Genomic DNA, 19,263 nt, shown 5'->3' with positions numbered 1-19,263 from the left:
TGTTACAGTGGTTTTTAAAAATATGTTTATCATACGAGGCCAGGTCAGTTATTGTAAACCCGAGTTGTGTTCTTCCTCTTTACGCAGCAATACTTTACATCAAGTACTTTTTATTTTCCCTCCTCCTCTTTTATTACTGTTGGACATGGTAGTATTCCCTAGAACACCTCCAGGTCTGCACTCTCCACAGCTTCCTTCTACCAGGGCATACCTCCACTACTTGTACACAGGACAAGATACCTGTGCTTCGCACTACCAAGAATGACCTTTTCTGATTATGGATTCTCTGAATGCCTCCACGAGCCACTTTCCTTTGCAAATGACACTCAAATAATCTGAGGAATCTAGATTCGGTTTTTCCCCTGGAAATTTATGATATACATGATACTTATGAAGAATCTGGAAGGCTAGCAATTGCTCTATGAACACCATACACTCTTCTGCTTTTCTCAAAATGATGTAAGAAACGTCATTCAGCCTGTTTTTTATAGTTTATTTTTAAATCTTAATGATATTCACTTCAATTTTTCTTCTCAAACCTGATGACTCAGTCTTGATGAAAAGACACCAGCTGCACAAGGTTTGCAAGGGACTTCCTTCCCCTGTTGTTGCATTCAGGACTTACACAAAAGACCAATACCGCAAACAGTTCTCTCTTTCTCTCTACTCCACTGCCTTTTTAACAGCACTAGGGCTGTCACAGCACACTCTCAGCCATAAAATATATAAACCCCAACTCTTCAGTCTGATCAACTTTGATAAAGACCAAAGCAAGTAAATCAGTAATCAAAAGTTGATGAATAGCTTAAGCATTTGGCGAGCAAACTGCAATAAATGTATTTTTGGTTGTGTAAGCTTGATAAATGTCTCTGTGAGGTCCTGGTGCATAAATAATTCATCAGGGGATGCCAAATTGGCCTGTGGTTGTGTGAATCACACTTTTTATACCCCCTGTTAATCAAGTAAATGAAGCAAAACAAGAACACAATATCAGTCAGGACTTGGTAACATTTTTTTCCCTCAGAACAAAATTAAATGTCTCTGGAGCAGGTGCTTTGTACTAGGTCAAGATTGTTTTGTTTCAAATGAACAAAATGGAATCATCCCCTACTTGGTCTTCATTGAAAAAAAATTATTTCCGCTGGTCAAGTTACCTCTAGGCTAGTTCCAATATTGGAATTATTTGCACTGAAAGTGAGAGTTCAATACAGTTGTTTTTGGCTCTTGGACTCGTCTTTCTCTCAGCACAATCAAACTAGTATTTTCACTGGTGTTAAATTGTCCATTCAAGAAGTTTACGCACAGACACAACTCTTTGTGCATGCAGTATTTTTTTTTTCAATTTATCGCTTGTTTGAAGCTGAGAAGTGACAATGAAAATAACACCTAGAGGTTAACTTCCATCTGCCTTCTGTTTCCTTTGTCCCACTTCAACTTCTAAATGTGAACATCTCCTTCATTTGTAAAGAAACATTTGATTTTTTTAAAGTAAACGGCAAAATCAAGAACTAAACATTTTTCTTCAAATCCAGGCAAGTGCCCTCTCCAGGTATTCTCATGAAATCAAGACTGTAGCATTTAGATTTCTCAATGGTCCTGTCTACTTACACAATCAATTTGAAACAACATAACTTGTGCAACCTGAGGTAATTACACCATCTTCCAGCTACCTTAGCTACAGAATTCCCAACTTCCCTTCTTATCGTGGAGATACAGCAACTCGATATATAAATATTGACACAAAAGCTTCAACAGTGTCTGACTGCTGCCTGTGTATATATACAGTGCTATGGCTGTCAATTTTACCAGGTGAGAATTTTAGCACATGGGAGTTACATTTTTGTTCGTCATAAAAGAAGAACAGTGCCAATAACAATGACCTGTTAAGTAAGTATTAACAATGTATGTTTTTGGTATTAATTGGCACGGTGTAATTTTAACACTGTTACAACAATGCAGTTGAAATGGATCTAACTTGAAGATGGAATTTTGACATTAAAAAAATTTACTACTTTAAAAAACAAATGATGCATCCTTTGAATAAATAATGGATCCTTTTCATCTAGACCCACATGCTGGTATGAGGAGAAAATACTAAATTTCCAGCTTCGTTTTTCATTAGCATGATGCAGTTTCAATGCTCATAATGCATCAAATCAGTTGAGAACTGTAGCAGATGGAACAGATTTGTCCTTCAGCAAAAAAACCCTGCAAATCAAACCACTTAGCAACAGCTAAATCCATCCAGGAGGCTTCTAAGACAAACATTCTGATTCTCAACTTTCACAGTACCTCAACTGCTCAAACAATACCATGTCACTGATGGATATTGTGAAATTTTTATAACAATGCCCCGAAGAATCCTGTGTCCCTGTCCTGACCTCTGACAGAAAAAATGAATTATTTTTTCATCTAACAGTGCCAGTCTTTAAACTTTGAGGAGATTACCCAGTGAAGTTAATGGAAAGGGTAATCTGTCCTATTCTCTATCACCTTAGTGGCTCCTCAAGGCACACAAGTCACCAGTTATCCCCTTTGTGTCTGCTTCTTGACAGGCTCCACAGAGCAACATGTCACTCCAACAAGACAATCTCACCTTGGGGACAAGGGGTACAAGGGGAGGGGGGGATCACCAATGTGGAATATGGAAAGCTGACGTTAAAAAAACTGGCCAAGTTGTGTTCCCTTTGTCTGTAAATGCTTATTTATCAATCCTTTGTTCAATTTTAATGAGAAGTTTTTAAGTCAGAGTAAAGAAAACATGTGATGCATCAAATAGCAATTATTTATCAACAGATGCTGATTGTCTTGTTCAATACCTGCATGACTTCTGTTTCTAAAAGCAAGTCAAATTTAGTAGCTGTGCATGACAAATATGGCATAAAATTTCCTGTTTTTCCTTTTTTCTTCCTCCTTTTTTTGTTATTTAGGAAAGGGGTGTCTTTGATCTGTGATCCAAGCATCATAGAAGTTTTTTTCTTGATAATTTTGAAATTTACACTTTACAGATTTCTCAAGCGTAATTCTATTTTTGACTATAATAAGCAGTTTCCACTTTCAAGAGCCTCTACAGACATCCTGAAAAACCTGAAAATGACATCACAACCTACCCATCCATGACAACACTGCTATTAGACCCACCTAGCAAAACAGAAAATCCCTTTGATTTTCCAAAATGCCCTGACCTTTGGTTATTCTGTGTGATTCACTCCAAGCTAGGGGCAGCCCCCTTATTGTCATCTACATTTTTCAAACCAATTTGAAAGCATTGATAAACTCTTTCAGAAAGATGAGGAGACAGGGTCACAAATGTCAACCACATTAAGTCCCAACTGTGTAGGGTGGGTTAGTAGGGACTGGATGGTCACCAGCAAAATGCACGGGGTTTTCATGAGGTTCCTGCATATGCTTGAGACAAGGCTGTCAAATTACATGTATATTGAATGGGATCAGTGGACTCCTTGGCAGAACGATTCTTAGAACTTCACGAAAAAGTTGGATTCCTAGAAACAGTGCATACAGAAGCCAGGCCAACTATAACACAAAAATATATATGAAAAACTATTCACCAACAGCATATAAATCAAAAAGATACCAGAAGTTCATTATTAGTACTAACAGCTGTGGTAGAAATCTATCATTTGCAGTGGCAGATAGATCTTACAACATACAAGGTTAATCTTCCAAAATACATAACATCTATCTCTCCCTCCCCTCTCAGCAGCAGTGTTGGAATTTTCAAAATATTTTACAAAATAAAGATGTGTACTCATATTTTTTACTGTATATTTGTTGTGGAGTTGATGTTGTATACTGATGTTAACTACTTTTTTATGGAAACAGGCATTTGTATTTTATGGTCTGCAATTTATTAGTCATATCTTCAAGCATTTCACCTGGTTCACGCAATGAATTCAATATGAGCAAGATGGATGCAATTCAATAAGTTTATGTCCCTTATTTTCACATCAGTCCTTTTGATGCCACAGTAAATGACCACAATTAAGAGTAAACTTGATTATCCAATATTTATATCTGTTTGCCACACTTTTCCATGCTACCAAAGAAAACAATAACAGAAAAGCGCCCACTTAATGTGCCTTTGTCCCTTTGTTTGCATCAAACTTAATTGCAAAATTTCTGTCTGATGTAACTCCGGTTGAACCACTTCATTTTCTTGGTAATTCAGTTATGTGATTAGTGTAGATAGTTGTCTCATAGACCTTTTGTGTGGTAAAAGGAGTATATTCTATCCCAAATGAACAAATAAAGAAAATGGTTCTAGTAAATTTGATTTCTGTATCTAATGAAGACCCTTTGATCTGTGTTCCAGAAGCCCAGTCAAGAACTACACTATAGATTTTCCAGAACCAAATGAAAAGGATCCATACAACTATGTGGGCATCATGGGTTGAGGCTGTAATTCCACACAGCACTGTTGTCATGGGGTTAAAGAAAGATGAGGCATGACAAAGGACTCAGCACGAGCTCCATTATTGTAGCCTACTTGGTGCAAACCCATTAGTTTCACTTCAGATTTTTTGTTTACCACACCAACCTGGACCAGTCGGACTTAACAACAAAATCATCTAAAACTAGAGATGTAGTTAAAAGCATATTCCTGTTGTGTCACTGAAAGAGGTGATTTATTTTGTAGAAATTGTTTTCTTTCAACCAACTGTAAGAATATTAATTATTCTGACCTTAATTGGCTAAAAACTAAGAAGGAAATTTACCACTCAAGTAAAAAGTCTGTCATATTAACTAGGTGCACAAAATTCTATTTAGACTCAAATGGATTTGACAATAAAATATATGTGTAAAAAAGAAAAATCTGAATCAATATGAAATCATTCCGCTTGCCAGTTTGATCATCAAACAGGCTTACTTAATGGCACAGCCTTCCACTGCACCCTTTCAGCAACTGGGTGACAATTGATAGGTGAATTACTGATTGAACTGCTACATCAATGAACAATTACTGCAACAAGATGAGAGTAAACACGTCAACCTTGCATAACTCTGCATCTTTTGGCACAATAAAAGAATCACTGATTACAAGTATGTCTAATCTTCTAACACGCCCATCTTGTCACAATTATTTAAAATTCAGTCCAAAACACCTGATTCTGTTTGAAAAAAGTGGATTATATCTTTTTTGCATTCTTTCAGCAAGCGTATAAAGCTTTGACAACTAAGACTACAAAATTATGCAAAGAATTTGCACAAAGTAATACCAGCCAGATAAGTTTTATAGTGTAGTGCATAACATGTTTTGTTTCTTTTTTTCCCCTGCAAACATCAGCTTTAGATAAAGCTAAAGAAAATAACAAAGATTTAGTTGACACTTACCACTTGTCTTCTCTCCCATATGTTAGGCATGATAGTTCAGAAGTGTAGGGTTTGGTAAGTACAGGGTTGTATATATGTGGCCTTTGAGAAACACTTCACAAAGTTCAGGTTGTCACACTATATCCCTCCAAAGTAAAACACAACAAAACATAAAATGTAAACCTGCTGCCAAAACAGTAAGGACAAAGCATGGAGACCCAACCCCCCAACACCTGCCCATTAAAACTTGCCAACAAGCAAAAGAACAAACAGCAAAAACCCTGGGCAGGCTATAGAAAAGGCATCAGTGTCAGTCAGCACAGTCAGGGAGCTGGTAGGAAACAACTGTTCTAGGAATAAACATAGCAACTGTATCCCTTTGTCCTGCTGTTTAAACATAGCAACTTTCTTGTGTCTCATAATACTAATCTGTTGCCAAAGAAACTTGTTGGGGGGTAGTATAGGTTAGACCCACTTCTCTCGTTTGATGTTGTAAGGATTTTTCTCTTAAGTTAAACTAATAAATTGACATCTTTTGGCATTTTTTTCCTCCCGAGATAAATAAAATATTACTTTCGACCATTATTTTTTATTTTCTTTTGACCAATCAATTTCTTTGCAGGTGTTAGTTAGGGCCTGTCTCACTAAATAAACCTTGGCAATGTAGGAAACTGGTGTTACACCACTGTATACACAAGTCTTGCTATTTCTCACCCATCACTCAGTCACCAAGCACACCTGCAGGACCAGTGATGGTCAAATGGTTTATCTCACTGGCCAACACCTGTACTGTAATGAGTCAATCTTTTCAATGAGGAAAACTGAGAATTTAAAACTTATTGCATTTTTTAAAATTTATAAATTCTTACAATAAGGACATTCTCATCTAGTGGTAGAAACAAAGTGGAAAAACAGACTAAACTACAGTTCCATTCAAAACTGTAAAAGCATCACATATGCTATATACTAGAAATGTAATTTTAATAATTGTAAAATTATAAATGTGAATATAAATTGAAAAGATTGAGTCATTACCATTTACAAGAATTAGCTTTTGCCCAGTATAGTACAGAAATAAAATGACACTGAGGATGGTACACATAAATGATAATCAAGTCTATATCATGGTATCAACAATCAACTGACTGCAATCAACATTTATAGGCATTTGATCAGTGAATATAGGGAAGCATCAACATTTACATTTGAAATCTGTTTAAGATTTGGGTTTAGAAATAGTCTTGTTTGAACAGATGCACATCTGGTCACTATTCAACTATGAACAATCAAATATCTCTTTCTGATCCTAACTTCATCTATTCTTTTTCTTTTCTTCTCTATAGACAAGTGCAAGGGTGGGGGTTACAGGAAAGGATCTGGTAGTGATACACACCTAGATACAATGTATTGCATTGTCTACTGAACTTTTCTCCCTTCCACTGCCTGGTGCTCGCCCTCATACTTCAACTATGGTCATATTGTCCACAAGCTGTTTATAATTGACCATGTGATAGGCACATGTGGGTAGATACAATACAAATGGCAAAATGATCACAAGGAGCTGAGGGTATAATGAAATTATTTTTCTGGAAAAAAAGCTAAATTTGGAAAGGAGATCATACCTCCACAGCGTATTTTAAGGCCCTTGACTGATTTTTCAATTGATTTACAGCCTTTTCTGAATATTGCTTCACTGCCTTTAAGGTTTGATTTAATAAAATGACTCTTTAATTGTAATGAAATGAGGGTAAACTTAGGCCCACCACAGAATCAAACAAATGACCAACTAGATATACTAAAGTGGATCGATTCTAACACTAAAAGAAAGTGCAATAAAACATCCATTTTAACAGATCAGCTGTGCACAGTACATTAACAGACATTCATACTCAGCTTATAACAAACCTCGACTGACCTGTATTTAAAACATAATAGGAATAATCAATGCGATAAATGAAAATTAGGAGATGGGATAAATGAAGGACAAATGGTGGACTTATTACAGGAAATTATTAAAACCATTAATATCTATTCATATACAGATACTGATAAGGGTCAAAAAGTACAACTTTCCAATATATGAATTACTCGTTTCACAGTACCAAACAGTGGCTCAACTGGAGTTTGATAAAAGATTGCCCTCACAGATACTTATCTAGCAAAAATAATATTCAGAATGGAATGGTTATCTGGGAGCTCTATTCATCTCTATTCACAGAGATGTAAAAGGAGGGGGAGGAAGGTAATACAAAATAATACTGGGGATGGTACACAGTAATATAGCAGATTGTATTTGCAAGTGTGGCTTCAGAGCAAATGGACAGGAACATCTACTAACATGCTGTTTATTCTCATACACTTCTAATATCCAGTTTGCATTTATCTCATATCAGTGTATCACTGTTAAAAGAAAAAAAAAAAGAGATACCCCTCAAGACAAAGAAAAAATCTGCAATTCATCTGCAGCTCATTTCCCAAAAGACTACACAAACACTAATGATCTGGTCTCAAGTTTCTTCTCAGTATCTGTTTTCAAAAGTATCATGTAGTAAGAATGATAACAGTGCTTCCAGTATTGTGTATTGAACTGAACTAGACTATTTGAGCTGCATCTGAGGTGATGGTTTTTCTTGCTCACAGAAAGATGCATATTCATGTTCTTTACATTAAGAATTTCCCAATGCTCCCATGATGAACTTAGATAACCACATTTGTTGAATAAATTGATCTCTTATTACCATATCTCTAAGATTTGGAACATGTTCAAGTCATGGCTGTAAATGTAATGCATTTATACTAAAATGATTTAAGGCCTCCTTTAAAAAGCAGCCCTGTAGTTGTTTGTATCCTTTGGGTTGTGCTTCTCTTAAATCATATTTTTTGTGATTTTTTTCTTTTTCATTTTTGGAATTATATAGCGAATCAGATGTTGCCTAGCTTTCCGTCTTAGGTAATTACTTTTATCTTGTGTTTTATGGATATGCCAGAACAAACACCTGTTAATTCTTTCAACATGCAGTTTGAGTAGAGAGATGAAAATTGCTCTAGTCATGCCATTTCCTATGACTAACAAAATTTTACAAACCTTTTGCTTTATAATTCTAATAAGTGGATTTTTCAAAGCCATAAATTCTTTTTTACTCTGTTTTTATGGAAACAGATTACAGCATGCAACTACTGTTACAAAGCTTTAGAACTGAAATTCAAAAGCAGAAAAAAGATGGTAAACATGAAATCATTTCAAACTGTTGCAGAAAAAAAGTTGAGAAGCACTTGGAATAAAGAGCCTTGACTAATGGAATGCGTCACACTTTCCAATCCAAATTGATCTTGAACAGTAAGGTGGTTAAACTAAACGGCACAACATAGTGTAACCTCTTGACAGCTAATGCCACCTACTTACCATAGAAACACATCAACACCACCAGGAGTTCTCTCTCACTCTTGCCACAAGATAGTCCTTGTTCAAACTGTATGAGCATACATTAGTTAAAGTCACAGTAAAGAACATAAATGAACCACTCAAAAAAGAGATTTAATATCCATTCCTACGTCTTCACACTAGGAGCCACTTAGAGATGAGTTATTCCAGCCAGACTAAAAAACTTGTAAAATAGCTTTTACTTTCATTAAAACCAGTCTCCACCATGCAGACAGTCTGTAGACTTATCACGGAGCAATTTCGATGGTTCAATGTCTGGTTTTTGTTTTCCCTTATCTACTGGCACAAACAGTCTTTCCTTGCAGATGACAAAAGTGGCCAAATGAACAGGGTCTCCCTGGTGGTCAGTTTCTATCAGAAATCTGTATTGACCCCTAATTTAATGTCCACCATCCATCATCAGCTGCCAATAGCAGAGGGGCAGCTGGCAGACGGAAATTTGTTTCCCTTCCCCAAACGTCAATGTTGGATAATGATCTTGACAGGAAGATAGCAATATAATCCCAAAGAAGTTTGAAATTTAACTTGAAATTTAGAAGAATTTGGCACCTCAATTTAGAATCTATCTCAAAATCAGGTCATTTCCTTGATAATGACTTACCTAAGTAAAAAAATACTCATACACTGTATGTCAGTATGTCTCAAAGATCAGTACCTGTGGCTGGGATAAATTTTCTGCTAATAAAACTACCATCAAAAACAAAGAAAAAAGAGCATTTTACCCACACAGACTTCCCCTGCTTTGGTACTCTACCATATCATTTCTAACTATCCATCATATCTTAGAGACCACTGAAGAGGGACCCCTGAGGAAGAAGGTAATGACCCGAACCAAAACAACCCATGTAGCTTCCTGTCAACCTCAGAACACCCATAAGAGAGAAACAGATATATCTTTTTTTTCCCCATATCTTTCAATCTTTATCCTTTCTCTGAACGTCTGTCCTTAAACCTTCTCTCACCTCAATCTTGCTCACAATTTTGGTTTTCTTTCCAGATAATTTTCAGTTATTATTGTCTATACCCTTGCTGTTCCTTTCACTCCAAGCGATGGAGACATACTGTTATCCTTCTACCTCCTATCTTTCTAACATTAAGGAATAAACGAAGTCTACATTTTTTCCTTCTCCAGTTCACTTCTACATAGAACTCTTCATTCATTGGATGTTTCATGGAGTAATTAGATTACTGCAGGTTTACCCAACACCTAGGGGCCAGCATAAACAAAAGTCTGCCAAAATTTATTTGGAACCTTTTCTATCACCAATTAATAGATCAGAAGATAATCTCCAGTCATAACAAATGAAAAGAATTTCCTCCATTATTGGCCAAACGAGAAGGTCTTACCTTCATGTGGCATTCGACTCAGAACTGCGCTCTGATACATTTAACTCTTCAACAACTAGAATAGTTTGTTTTTATACCTGGATTACCTAAGTAAAAGAGGTCCAGAATAACAAATAACCAAACAGCGTCCCATCACTTAAGGCAACAATTCCTTACCTGAATACAGGTGTTACAAGCCAATGAGAGCGGGTGGTCCGAACTAATAACTTATTACTGTAACAACTAGTTCATAATGTAATATAATGCCGAGGTTCTTTAGTACATCAGGGTAGCACATGTCAACTATTTCAGAACATTGGCCACCAAGGAGACCTTGGATCTATTACTATTATAACTACCTGCTACAAAACATACTGCTGTGTTCTAGATAAAAGGTGACATTAGTGTTACCTAATGGGGGTTACAAATCCATGAAATGAACATTTTAGAAAGTGTACATTTTTTAAAAAATTTTGTCACTTTATTTTATCTTACAATGGGAACCTCATGTAGTGAAAGGGTAAGCTAAATACCTTGAAAAGCATGAGAAACCATCAGCCACCATAAAGGTTAATGAAGCAATTAAGCCTTTAAAAAGATATAGCAATTCAATAAAGTAGTGAGAATGCAAATCCAAGTTTTCCCAGACAAAATGTACGCCAAGGGCACAGGGGCATCAGTATATCTAGCTAAGAAAGCTATTCTCAGTTACAATCCAGATGGGTGGCCCTGGGGGTCTACCTCAGAAACTCTTTCACAGTAAACCCCAAGATTTAGCCAACTGCCATTCTATAATATGCACATGTCACTTGACTAATGCATTTGTCTGATCTAGGACATTTTGAACTATTTCTCTGATAAAATTTTGGGCTGTCTTTTAATTTTCTATATCATATCTCATATGGCAGGTAATCTTGATGTCTGTAAGTGGTGTCATGCATAATGTATTGTCATAAGCAGTTCAGAGGTACTTAGGCTTCGTTCACATGCAATGTCTATTTTCTAAATTCTATTTTCTATTCGCGCTATCTTATAATCTCAGTCTGTGCCCTGAATATCCCGCCGCGTAATTACTGGCAGCGCGAGCCAGTTACTTATAGTAACTTATAGTAACTGGCTCGCGCTGCCAGTAATTACACCACGGGATATTCAGGGCACAGACTGAGATTATAAGACATACCGCGAATAGAAAATAGAATTTAGAAAATAGACATTGCATGTGAATGAAGCCTAAGACGTTTTAAACTTTATCAACCGCAAAAATGAAGGAAATAATATGGAAACCTAAATACAACCGGCAAGGTATTTCTTTTTTAAGCTTTATCGGACTCTAAAAATGGAACAAAATGAAAGGGCCTTTCTCTGAGTGTGAAGCCTATCTAACAGCTGTGCTTTCTGAATGCAATTAAATCAAAATATGAAATAGGAAAAAAAACCCAGGAAATCCACAGGAAGTATCCCTTGAAGAATACATCCATTCACATCACCTAGTAGATGCTATATCTTTTTGAGCTTTTTTTTATCTTCCAGGCCCATCATCCTCTGCTGGTTGCTTATTCCCTCTGATAACAATATTTTGCAAGAAAAATAAATCCTGGCCATGTGTTGATGTGGAAGATAGAAGCACTCCTGGAGGTAGTTTCTTCAAACAGTTATCTGATGACCAGTGCTGTTAGGTTCTAAACTTCTGAGAAAGCTAGTATATACAATCTGATAACTTTAGGTTATATAGTAGAGTGAAGAACCATCCCAGATCTTTAGCATATGATGACGGTATCTACAAAAAAAAAACCTGTTGTAAATTCTCTAAGGTTGTATTATCAGCAATAATCATAGCGATTGTTTTAATGGTTCAATATTAAAACAGGACTTCTGTCTTTTGTATATCCGATGTACTAGATTAATAATGAAACGCTCTACACAAACTGATAAAACTGGCATAAACCACAATCAAATTGGCAGACCTGGAAAAAAACCAAAATCTGCTTGAGGATCAAATACAGAAATTGTAGAAATGATATAATATTTTGATTGAATTCTCCTTTAATGATGTGTGTTTGGCTTCCATGTAAAGAGAATTTCCCTTTTTTCTCTTTAGCACCAGTAGTGTACCAATTCAATAATCCCCATGGCCAGTAATAAAAGACATCCACAGTTCAAGCTGTCTGAGTTAACAATTATCGGCTAGGGCTGCAGATTTTTATAAACCCTGTTAACTGTCATTTGAAACTCCTGCACTTTCAGTAAGTCAGCAGAGGGAAAGAAGCACCAAGACTAAATTAGGAATTTAAGGAAAGGCAATCAATCGATGGTCAGCCACATAATATCAAACATGTTTCTCACCTTAATTGCCATTAGATTAGTAGTTAGCTCCCATCTTTCACTAGAAAGAATTTAACGCCCAAGGGTCTTTCCAGAATTAGGGGCACATGTTGCTTGTAGAAAGCTTGTATCTTTCATACCAACTGGACTCCAAAAACTTATACATCAACATACCTAGGCATTTGAAAAATTCACTGAAACTTACAAGATATGAATGGATCAAAGATTTGATTCATTGGTGTGTGAAGATGATCTTTACAAGCACTTTTAGAAATTTGGACGAACTTTTAAGATATGAACTGATCAAAGATATCCGACATCAGAGGTTGAACATGATCTTTTTGCTGGAATGTCTTTTAGCTCCAGAGCTATTTGTTTTTTATATGGATAATAACAGTTTTGTAATTGCTGACATGATTTTTGCATACTGTAATGTCAAGTACATATCTAGGTTTGAAAGACTAGAAGTTCAGATTACCGAATACATATTCGTCTACATGCCTACATTTGGTCTTCAGTTAGTTGGAAAAGCTGTTTACAAAGTGTTTGCATTGGCTAACTCTGTACCTTTTATTCTAAAAAACAATATGTTCATTTTGTTTTCTTATTCATTTACTGTTTGACATACTCTTGTGCCTAGTTTTTATGTTCATTAAACAAAAATGAGCAACACTCTCCATGCCCAAGTCTTTTCAAACAATTACGCCTAATGAAGAGCACATAGCTAGGATACAAAATGGGCCCATCACACAGATGAATGAACACTCAATAAGTTAAATATTATCTTCCCTATTGATTTTCCAGGTAAATAATAGGACCTAATGTACAGCCTCAGGTAATATATAAAGATTTGACCTCCATTCACAGAAGTAAAATTACATAACTCGGCAAATATATGTCCTTTTAGAGTCCATATTTTTCTCATGCATAATAGACAACTGACGTTGTTTCTTTGTTGTTTTTGGTAGCAAATGGAATGAGAATAAATAAAGTAAACATTTGAAATGGAGCAAAATCAAACATATACAAAAGAATGTAAACAAAATAATAATATTCAAACTTTAATCAAATAGCAGAATAATTATGGCACTTAAGTAATTGTGATTGATAATTACTTCATTTCAGACCCAGATATCTTGATAATCTCAGTTTCTTTAAATGTTATACATTTTTATGAAAGCCTTTATCAAAACCTGCCACATTGACTTTTTTCCCAGCTGTATTTTTCTTACAGACCCTTTGGATTACTATCAACGTAATAACATGTCCTTATTTATTTTACAAACAACACACCAAACTAGAAATTAAAATAATAATAATAAAATCATTAACATGACAAAAAATTCTATCTTCATCGAAATCTATCATGATAAATGCACTCACACAAACAAATACTATCTGATGCTGCCAAAACCCAAGAAACCTTCTACACTTACATTTGTACTCAGCTGATTGGTTAGGGTCGAGACTTTCTCTGTGGCACACTCCAGTTCTCTCTTCAACTTGCGTATCTAAACAACAGAAAACAAAAACCTCAACTAAATCTGTACTACATGGAAAAATCACCACTACAATGTACATTACAATACCAAACCATGTAAAACCAGAATAGAAACTGCTGATTGCATTCTCAACCAAACACAAATATTTCTCAACTAACGCAACAGTAAAAAAACCTTCACAATTGTGCTTAGACTGCTACTGCAATGTGTACCATGCAGAACTCACCTCTGCATTCTGCTTCTCTTCAGCCTAAAATGAACGGTAAAATGGGTTATTCAACTATTTAAATAGCAAAATGATTTTTTTAAAAATCACTTCAGAAATCTATTTTAAAACATTTTTGTTAAATTATAGTTAATGACAAACCTCAAACCATCTTTTCAAAATTTAGTTAGATTTCTAAATGAGGTACTTACAGTTGAGTATATTGAGGATGATGAAGACTGCAGGGAGAGTGACGACCCATGCACTAGAAAGACAATGTCAACATTTGTACATCCAACAGTTAACTTTCTGTTTCAAAATTATTTTTCCCAGCCAGATAAGGCAATTCCCATTTGATTTAATTTCCTGAAACACCTAATTAGCTTAACAAGTGTAGATGGCTGTTAGATAATAACAAGGTCGTTGAGTTGTGTGGATATATAACCATACTTAATCGGTATTCTATTGGCTCTAAAATTAAGGCAATCTGACAAACCAAATAAATTGCATTTAGTTAATATACCGAGCCTAAAAATCAGACAACTCACGGGTTGTTTTTTATAAAGTATCAGCAGTTGTTGCACATTTATCAAGGAAATTAAACCTGTTTTCTGAGCCAATTCAGAGAAGAGACATGAAAATATTTCCTTAATACTTAATCACTGCTGTTGCTTACTTATAACTTGAGTATTAGTCAGTAAAAATCAATCTTATTTCTTCAACACCTCCTTAGAATATAAGGTTACTGAAGTGAGGTGAGAATTCAAGAGTTGGTACCCAGAGACAACTGTTTGCTTTCAAGTTAACATCTCTCAAGAAAAATACAACTGATATAGTGAAGCTGTGTGTATTCTTATTATGAAATGTGGATATTTCTGGTAACATTCTTCACTCTGCAGGGTTGCTAGAAAATTTACCAACGAACATTCCATGGAATTCACTGTCAATCAAAAATATAGTTAGATGGAATACTCCTAGGAATCAGTTTTTCATTTTATCTCTTTTTAATCATGCATATTTCCTAGAAATTCCAGATGCGATGTTTGTTAGCCCAGCAAAGGTATGCTAACAAACCGATCTTCCATGAGGTGTGCCAAAAAATTGAAAGGTCACTCTCTTAGCACTTAGAGCCAATGGGTCCACTTGTCAGTCATCACCATAAGATGATCATCATGGACTAGGGCTGGGCAATTATCACTTCACACATTGTTATTTCCTTGCAGCAATCTTTGAAAGGAAAAAAAATTAGACTGGATATGAAAATAGGTCTCTCGTATTTCCTTTGAAGGCATTTCTTTTGTACACATCTTAATTGAATTCTTGTGTGGCTGCTATTATTTTTCATAAGGGTTACTGAAAGAGCTCTTGTGCTGCTTTCGTTTAAAAAAGATTCCAGGGGAGGTATTCAACAGATCTGTCAACAAAAGGCGAAATACTGGTAAAATATTGATTTAATTTGGAGATAGGAGGGTGGAAGGTGAGGCAGTAAACCTTAAAGCCATTTGGGTGGGGGTTCTATTAGCAGACATCTCCCATCCCATAACACTGCACAGGTGCAAGTGTCTTAATTGCTACCTTGAGCATGGCATATTTTTTATACAGTCTTTCGGGGTAGACTAAACTTATCTTGCAAGACCATCTTCTGTTCTAATAAAAACCAAACACTTCGTCATAAAATATCAAGTATCTTGGAAAGAATTAAATCCAGGGCATGCTCAAGTTAAATCAGAGTTTGGATTACTAAATTTGGTTTGGTTTTTCTCCTTAATTTGAGGTTCACGATTGCTTTTTTTTCATGGAAAGAGAAAAATTGCCTCGAGCAGTCATTTTTACAACAAGAATATATGTAAAAGGAAGCCCTATTAAAAATGGGAAACAGGTATGATAATATTCTGCTCAGGAACACCTCAGCAATGGATCATGTAACAGGATCATTACAAGATATACCAGCTGTGAGAGATTACATAGAAAAATAATCTAAAGAGCAGAACACCCTGGTGGCTACAAGCACACACAATTGAGAAAGGCGGACTTTTTTTTTCAATTCCACTTAAAAGAATTAATCTGAGCACTAAAGATTACCACTGTCTGATCAAAATCAGACTTTCTGCCCTCAATTGAATAACACTGCCATTGTGTTACAGTAATGGGTGGAATTGAGGCAATCAGGGCAAGCAGGGGTGAATTTATTTTCTCCTGCTAAGCCAGTTACCACATACACTGTTCTTTAACCCATGAGGATAAGGAACTAGAAGTTCAATGTGCCACTCATCTGAGTTGTCTTAGGGTTAATCAGACCACGAATGGAGATTTTTGCAAAGTTCAATATTTTCAATTTTTTATGCAATTTTTGCAATGAAGAAAAGATCTCTATACCATCCGCTTAAAAACTTCCTGAGAACGAGACAAAACAATCCATTCAATATTCAATCACTGTTAGTTCCAAAATCAAGAGCTAACTGGATTTTGTACAGGAAAACTCTCTTGCCAAAAGAAACATGTCTTGGAACTACAGCCAATCTCTCCATCAATATATAGCAAATATGCAAATCATCCGTTTGGGTATGCAAGCAGGCAGACGGGGAGATTCCACTAACTGTCTGACTATGAAAGAAATTGAGAAACATCACAGATAAAAACTGGGATACGTGGAATAGAAGTTGCATGATAGGTTAACATATATTAGCTTTCTAAGAAATGGTCAGAAACTTGGGTTAAGGTGAGGTTCAAAATTATTTTGTAATACTGGAAGTTGCAACTGTCAACTTTCGGCATCACATCATAACAGTGACATCTACAAAGAACTTAAACTGAGGATATTTTTACTGGATTTATGAAATAATAAAGGCATAGTACTGAGGTTTCACATAGGATTAAAACTTCCAATAAATTTTAACAATTTTCTCATAATCGTCATGGTATACCATAACCTGTGTTCAAAAATGACCTAAGTAATATAGCACGAACCTTCTCTCAACCCTTCATAAGCACCAAGCTTAGCCAGAGTACTATACTCACATTCGTCATTCCTGTTCCCCAGTTGTGCCATGGCCAGGAGTCCACCAAAGGGCAGGTTTGAGTGGGAGCTGTTTGAATGTACCATTGAGCTGGGAGTGCTGGTATACATAGAGCTACTGAGGGCAGTCAGTGGGTAGGTGAACCTGGAGGAGGACTGGGAACTGTTGCTGGGAGTTGGACTCACAGGACCACCACCATTATCCAAGTTGCCATATGAGTTTGTACGAGGTAGATCAGGGTTGGTTTGGCAGTTGACAGGGTAGCCTCTCTCGGACTGAGAAGATTTGATACTGTTTGACCTCTCCACGCGCCCGCCGTCTCCTGCTGCTCCTCCTCCACGGGCATGGGCCAGGATCTGAGCATTGGCCAAGCTCAGAGCCCTTGCCTGCTGAATCTGAGCTTGAATACTGGAAGAAGAAGACAGCGACTCCATGCTCTCTGTGCCTGACATCTGCTGCATGCCGTTCTGTGCAGATCTCAGCCAGGCGGCAGGACTGGTGGGATCGGTGCCATACATTCCAGAGCCTCGATGGTTCTGCGCATAGTCCGGAGACAAAAAGTCGTTCATGAAAGGCAAACCTTGCTTGCCCGATCCAGGTATTCCAGAGTCTGACCTCCTGCTTAAGGTGGCATGTGGGTTAGAAATGATGGTACTATTGCACTTGTTTGTGGCTTCATCGTCTTTTTTGTTACCACCTGTCAGACTGGACCGACTGCCAAATAACCTTTCACGCAGGGTGCTGTCACCAGGACGCCTGCGTCCCAGGGTGCTAGATTTGTATGCATCGGGATCTATTCGGTCATTGCTGGTTGAGAGGCCAGACTGAGTCTTTGAGGAGGCCAACCCTCGGTGCCTTCTATCCAGAGAGTTGGAACTGAATGCATCAGGATTCATATCAGTCACTGATTTACTGCCATTCAACATATTAGGAGAGGCATATGGACTGTGGGGACCATTGGTAAAAGGCCCAATGTTTTCATAATTGGGTCCACCCACCATCCCTGCATTGCTGTACCTTCCCGAGGCTCTGGAGCCATTGCTTCCAATAGAACCAACACTGGTGCTGCTGACTGGCCGGCGAAATCCATACCCAGGACCACTGCTGGCTCTGCCATTTTGATTCCTTTGGAACATGTTTGGACCATTTTCTCCATCCTGGCCCAGCCATGGGGAGCCCTGACCTGGTGGAGAGCCTCCACTTCCTGCAGAGTTCTGCAAAATATCATCAACTCTGTCATAAGTTCTGCTCAACCCCATGCCAGGTCTCCTTGGCAATGACCCATAAGCACCTGGGCTGCCGGCCTTTAAGTCAGTTTGTTTTATCCATGGACCCTCGTTTCTGGGCATTCCACCACTAGTCACCCCAAGGCTGCCATCTGAGTATTTTCTCCAGGGTAAACCAGCGGCCATCATGGCAGGATCACCATGGATGCCACCATGTGACTTAGGTGGAGTGTTGCCATTGGTTAGGGCTCCTTGCTTGCTGCCCTTGGTCTTATGTTGTGGACTGCTGTAGTTTTCGTCAGTGCTGATTTCATTGATGGTGTCACTTATGTCCCCACTGCTGATGGAGCTGCTGTCATCAAAACTGCAAGGATAAGATCAATTCATGTATAAAGACCATAGCAGCTAACAAACTCATCACAGCAACAAAGTGAGAGCAAACCTGTCTATAGGTAAACCACATAACCGGAAATTGAAAAATTGTGAGAATGAAATCCTATAAATAATTGACACTGAAAAGATAAGATATTAATTTTACAATAATTCCCAGTATAAAATATTCAATAAATGTAGCAAGTGTTCCACCTCTTCCACTGCTCTGCATTGTCCATGGCAGCCAGCTGAAATGAACTGAGGTTCCAGTGAGCTGGCCACTGCTATAAAACAGATACTGTAAACAAGAAAATATTTTAATGAGTAAAAAGAAATAGACAAAACAAAATATGTGGCCATGAAGGATAGTGCTAAGGAGAAATAACTTGATCGTGATCACAATCTGAAACTTCACAGCAGGATGGTAGGAATTTAAAACTTTTGATAAACATAAAATTTGCAAAATCTGGACAGTTGCAAAAAAATAATGACCTAGAGTAGAAAGACTCATCCAAACAGA

The 19,263-nt window shown here is 37.0% G+C and overlaps 1 protein-coding gene and 1 long non-coding RNA gene across 15 annotated transcripts in view; one reads left to right on the top strand and one right to left on the bottom strand.

The window, feature by feature from the left end:
- LOC106170586 (neuron navigator 2) overlaps positions 1-19,263 on the bottom strand; it is a 167,818-nt gene that overhangs the window by 23,839 nt on the left and 124,716 nt on the right. For all 14 annotated transcript variants that reach the window (XM_013550494.3, XM_013550496.2, XM_013550499.2 and 11 more), the window contains 4 exons: positions 17,147-18,735; positions 14,341-14,393; positions 14,150-14,173; positions 13,858-13,932 (listed from right to left, as the gene is read on the bottom strand). In XM_013550494.3, the coding sequence (XP_013405948.2) occupies positions 13,858-13,932; positions 14,150-14,173; positions 14,341-14,393; positions 17,147-18,735 (1,741 nt within the window). The remainder of the gene's footprint in view (positions 1-13,857; positions 13,933-14,149; positions 14,174-14,340; positions 14,394-17,146; positions 18,736-19,263) is intronic.
- LOC106170588 (uncharacterized) lies at positions 1,622-4,833 on the top strand. Its single transcript, XR_001239216.3, has 2 exons — positions 1,622-1,887; positions 4,334-4,833. It is a non-coding gene; the product is annotated as an uncharacterized LOC106170588 (long non-coding RNA).

The sequence above is a fragment of the Lingula anatina genome, chromosome 1 (genome assembly GCF_051362555.1).
Source record: "Lingula anatina isolate TDL-2025a chromosome 1, LinAna3.0, whole genome shotgun sequence".
NCBI lineage: Eukaryota > Metazoa > Brachiopoda > Lingulata > Lingulida > Lingulidae > Lingula > Lingula anatina.
This window is presented reverse-complemented; position numbering and strand designations above follow the sequence as displayed.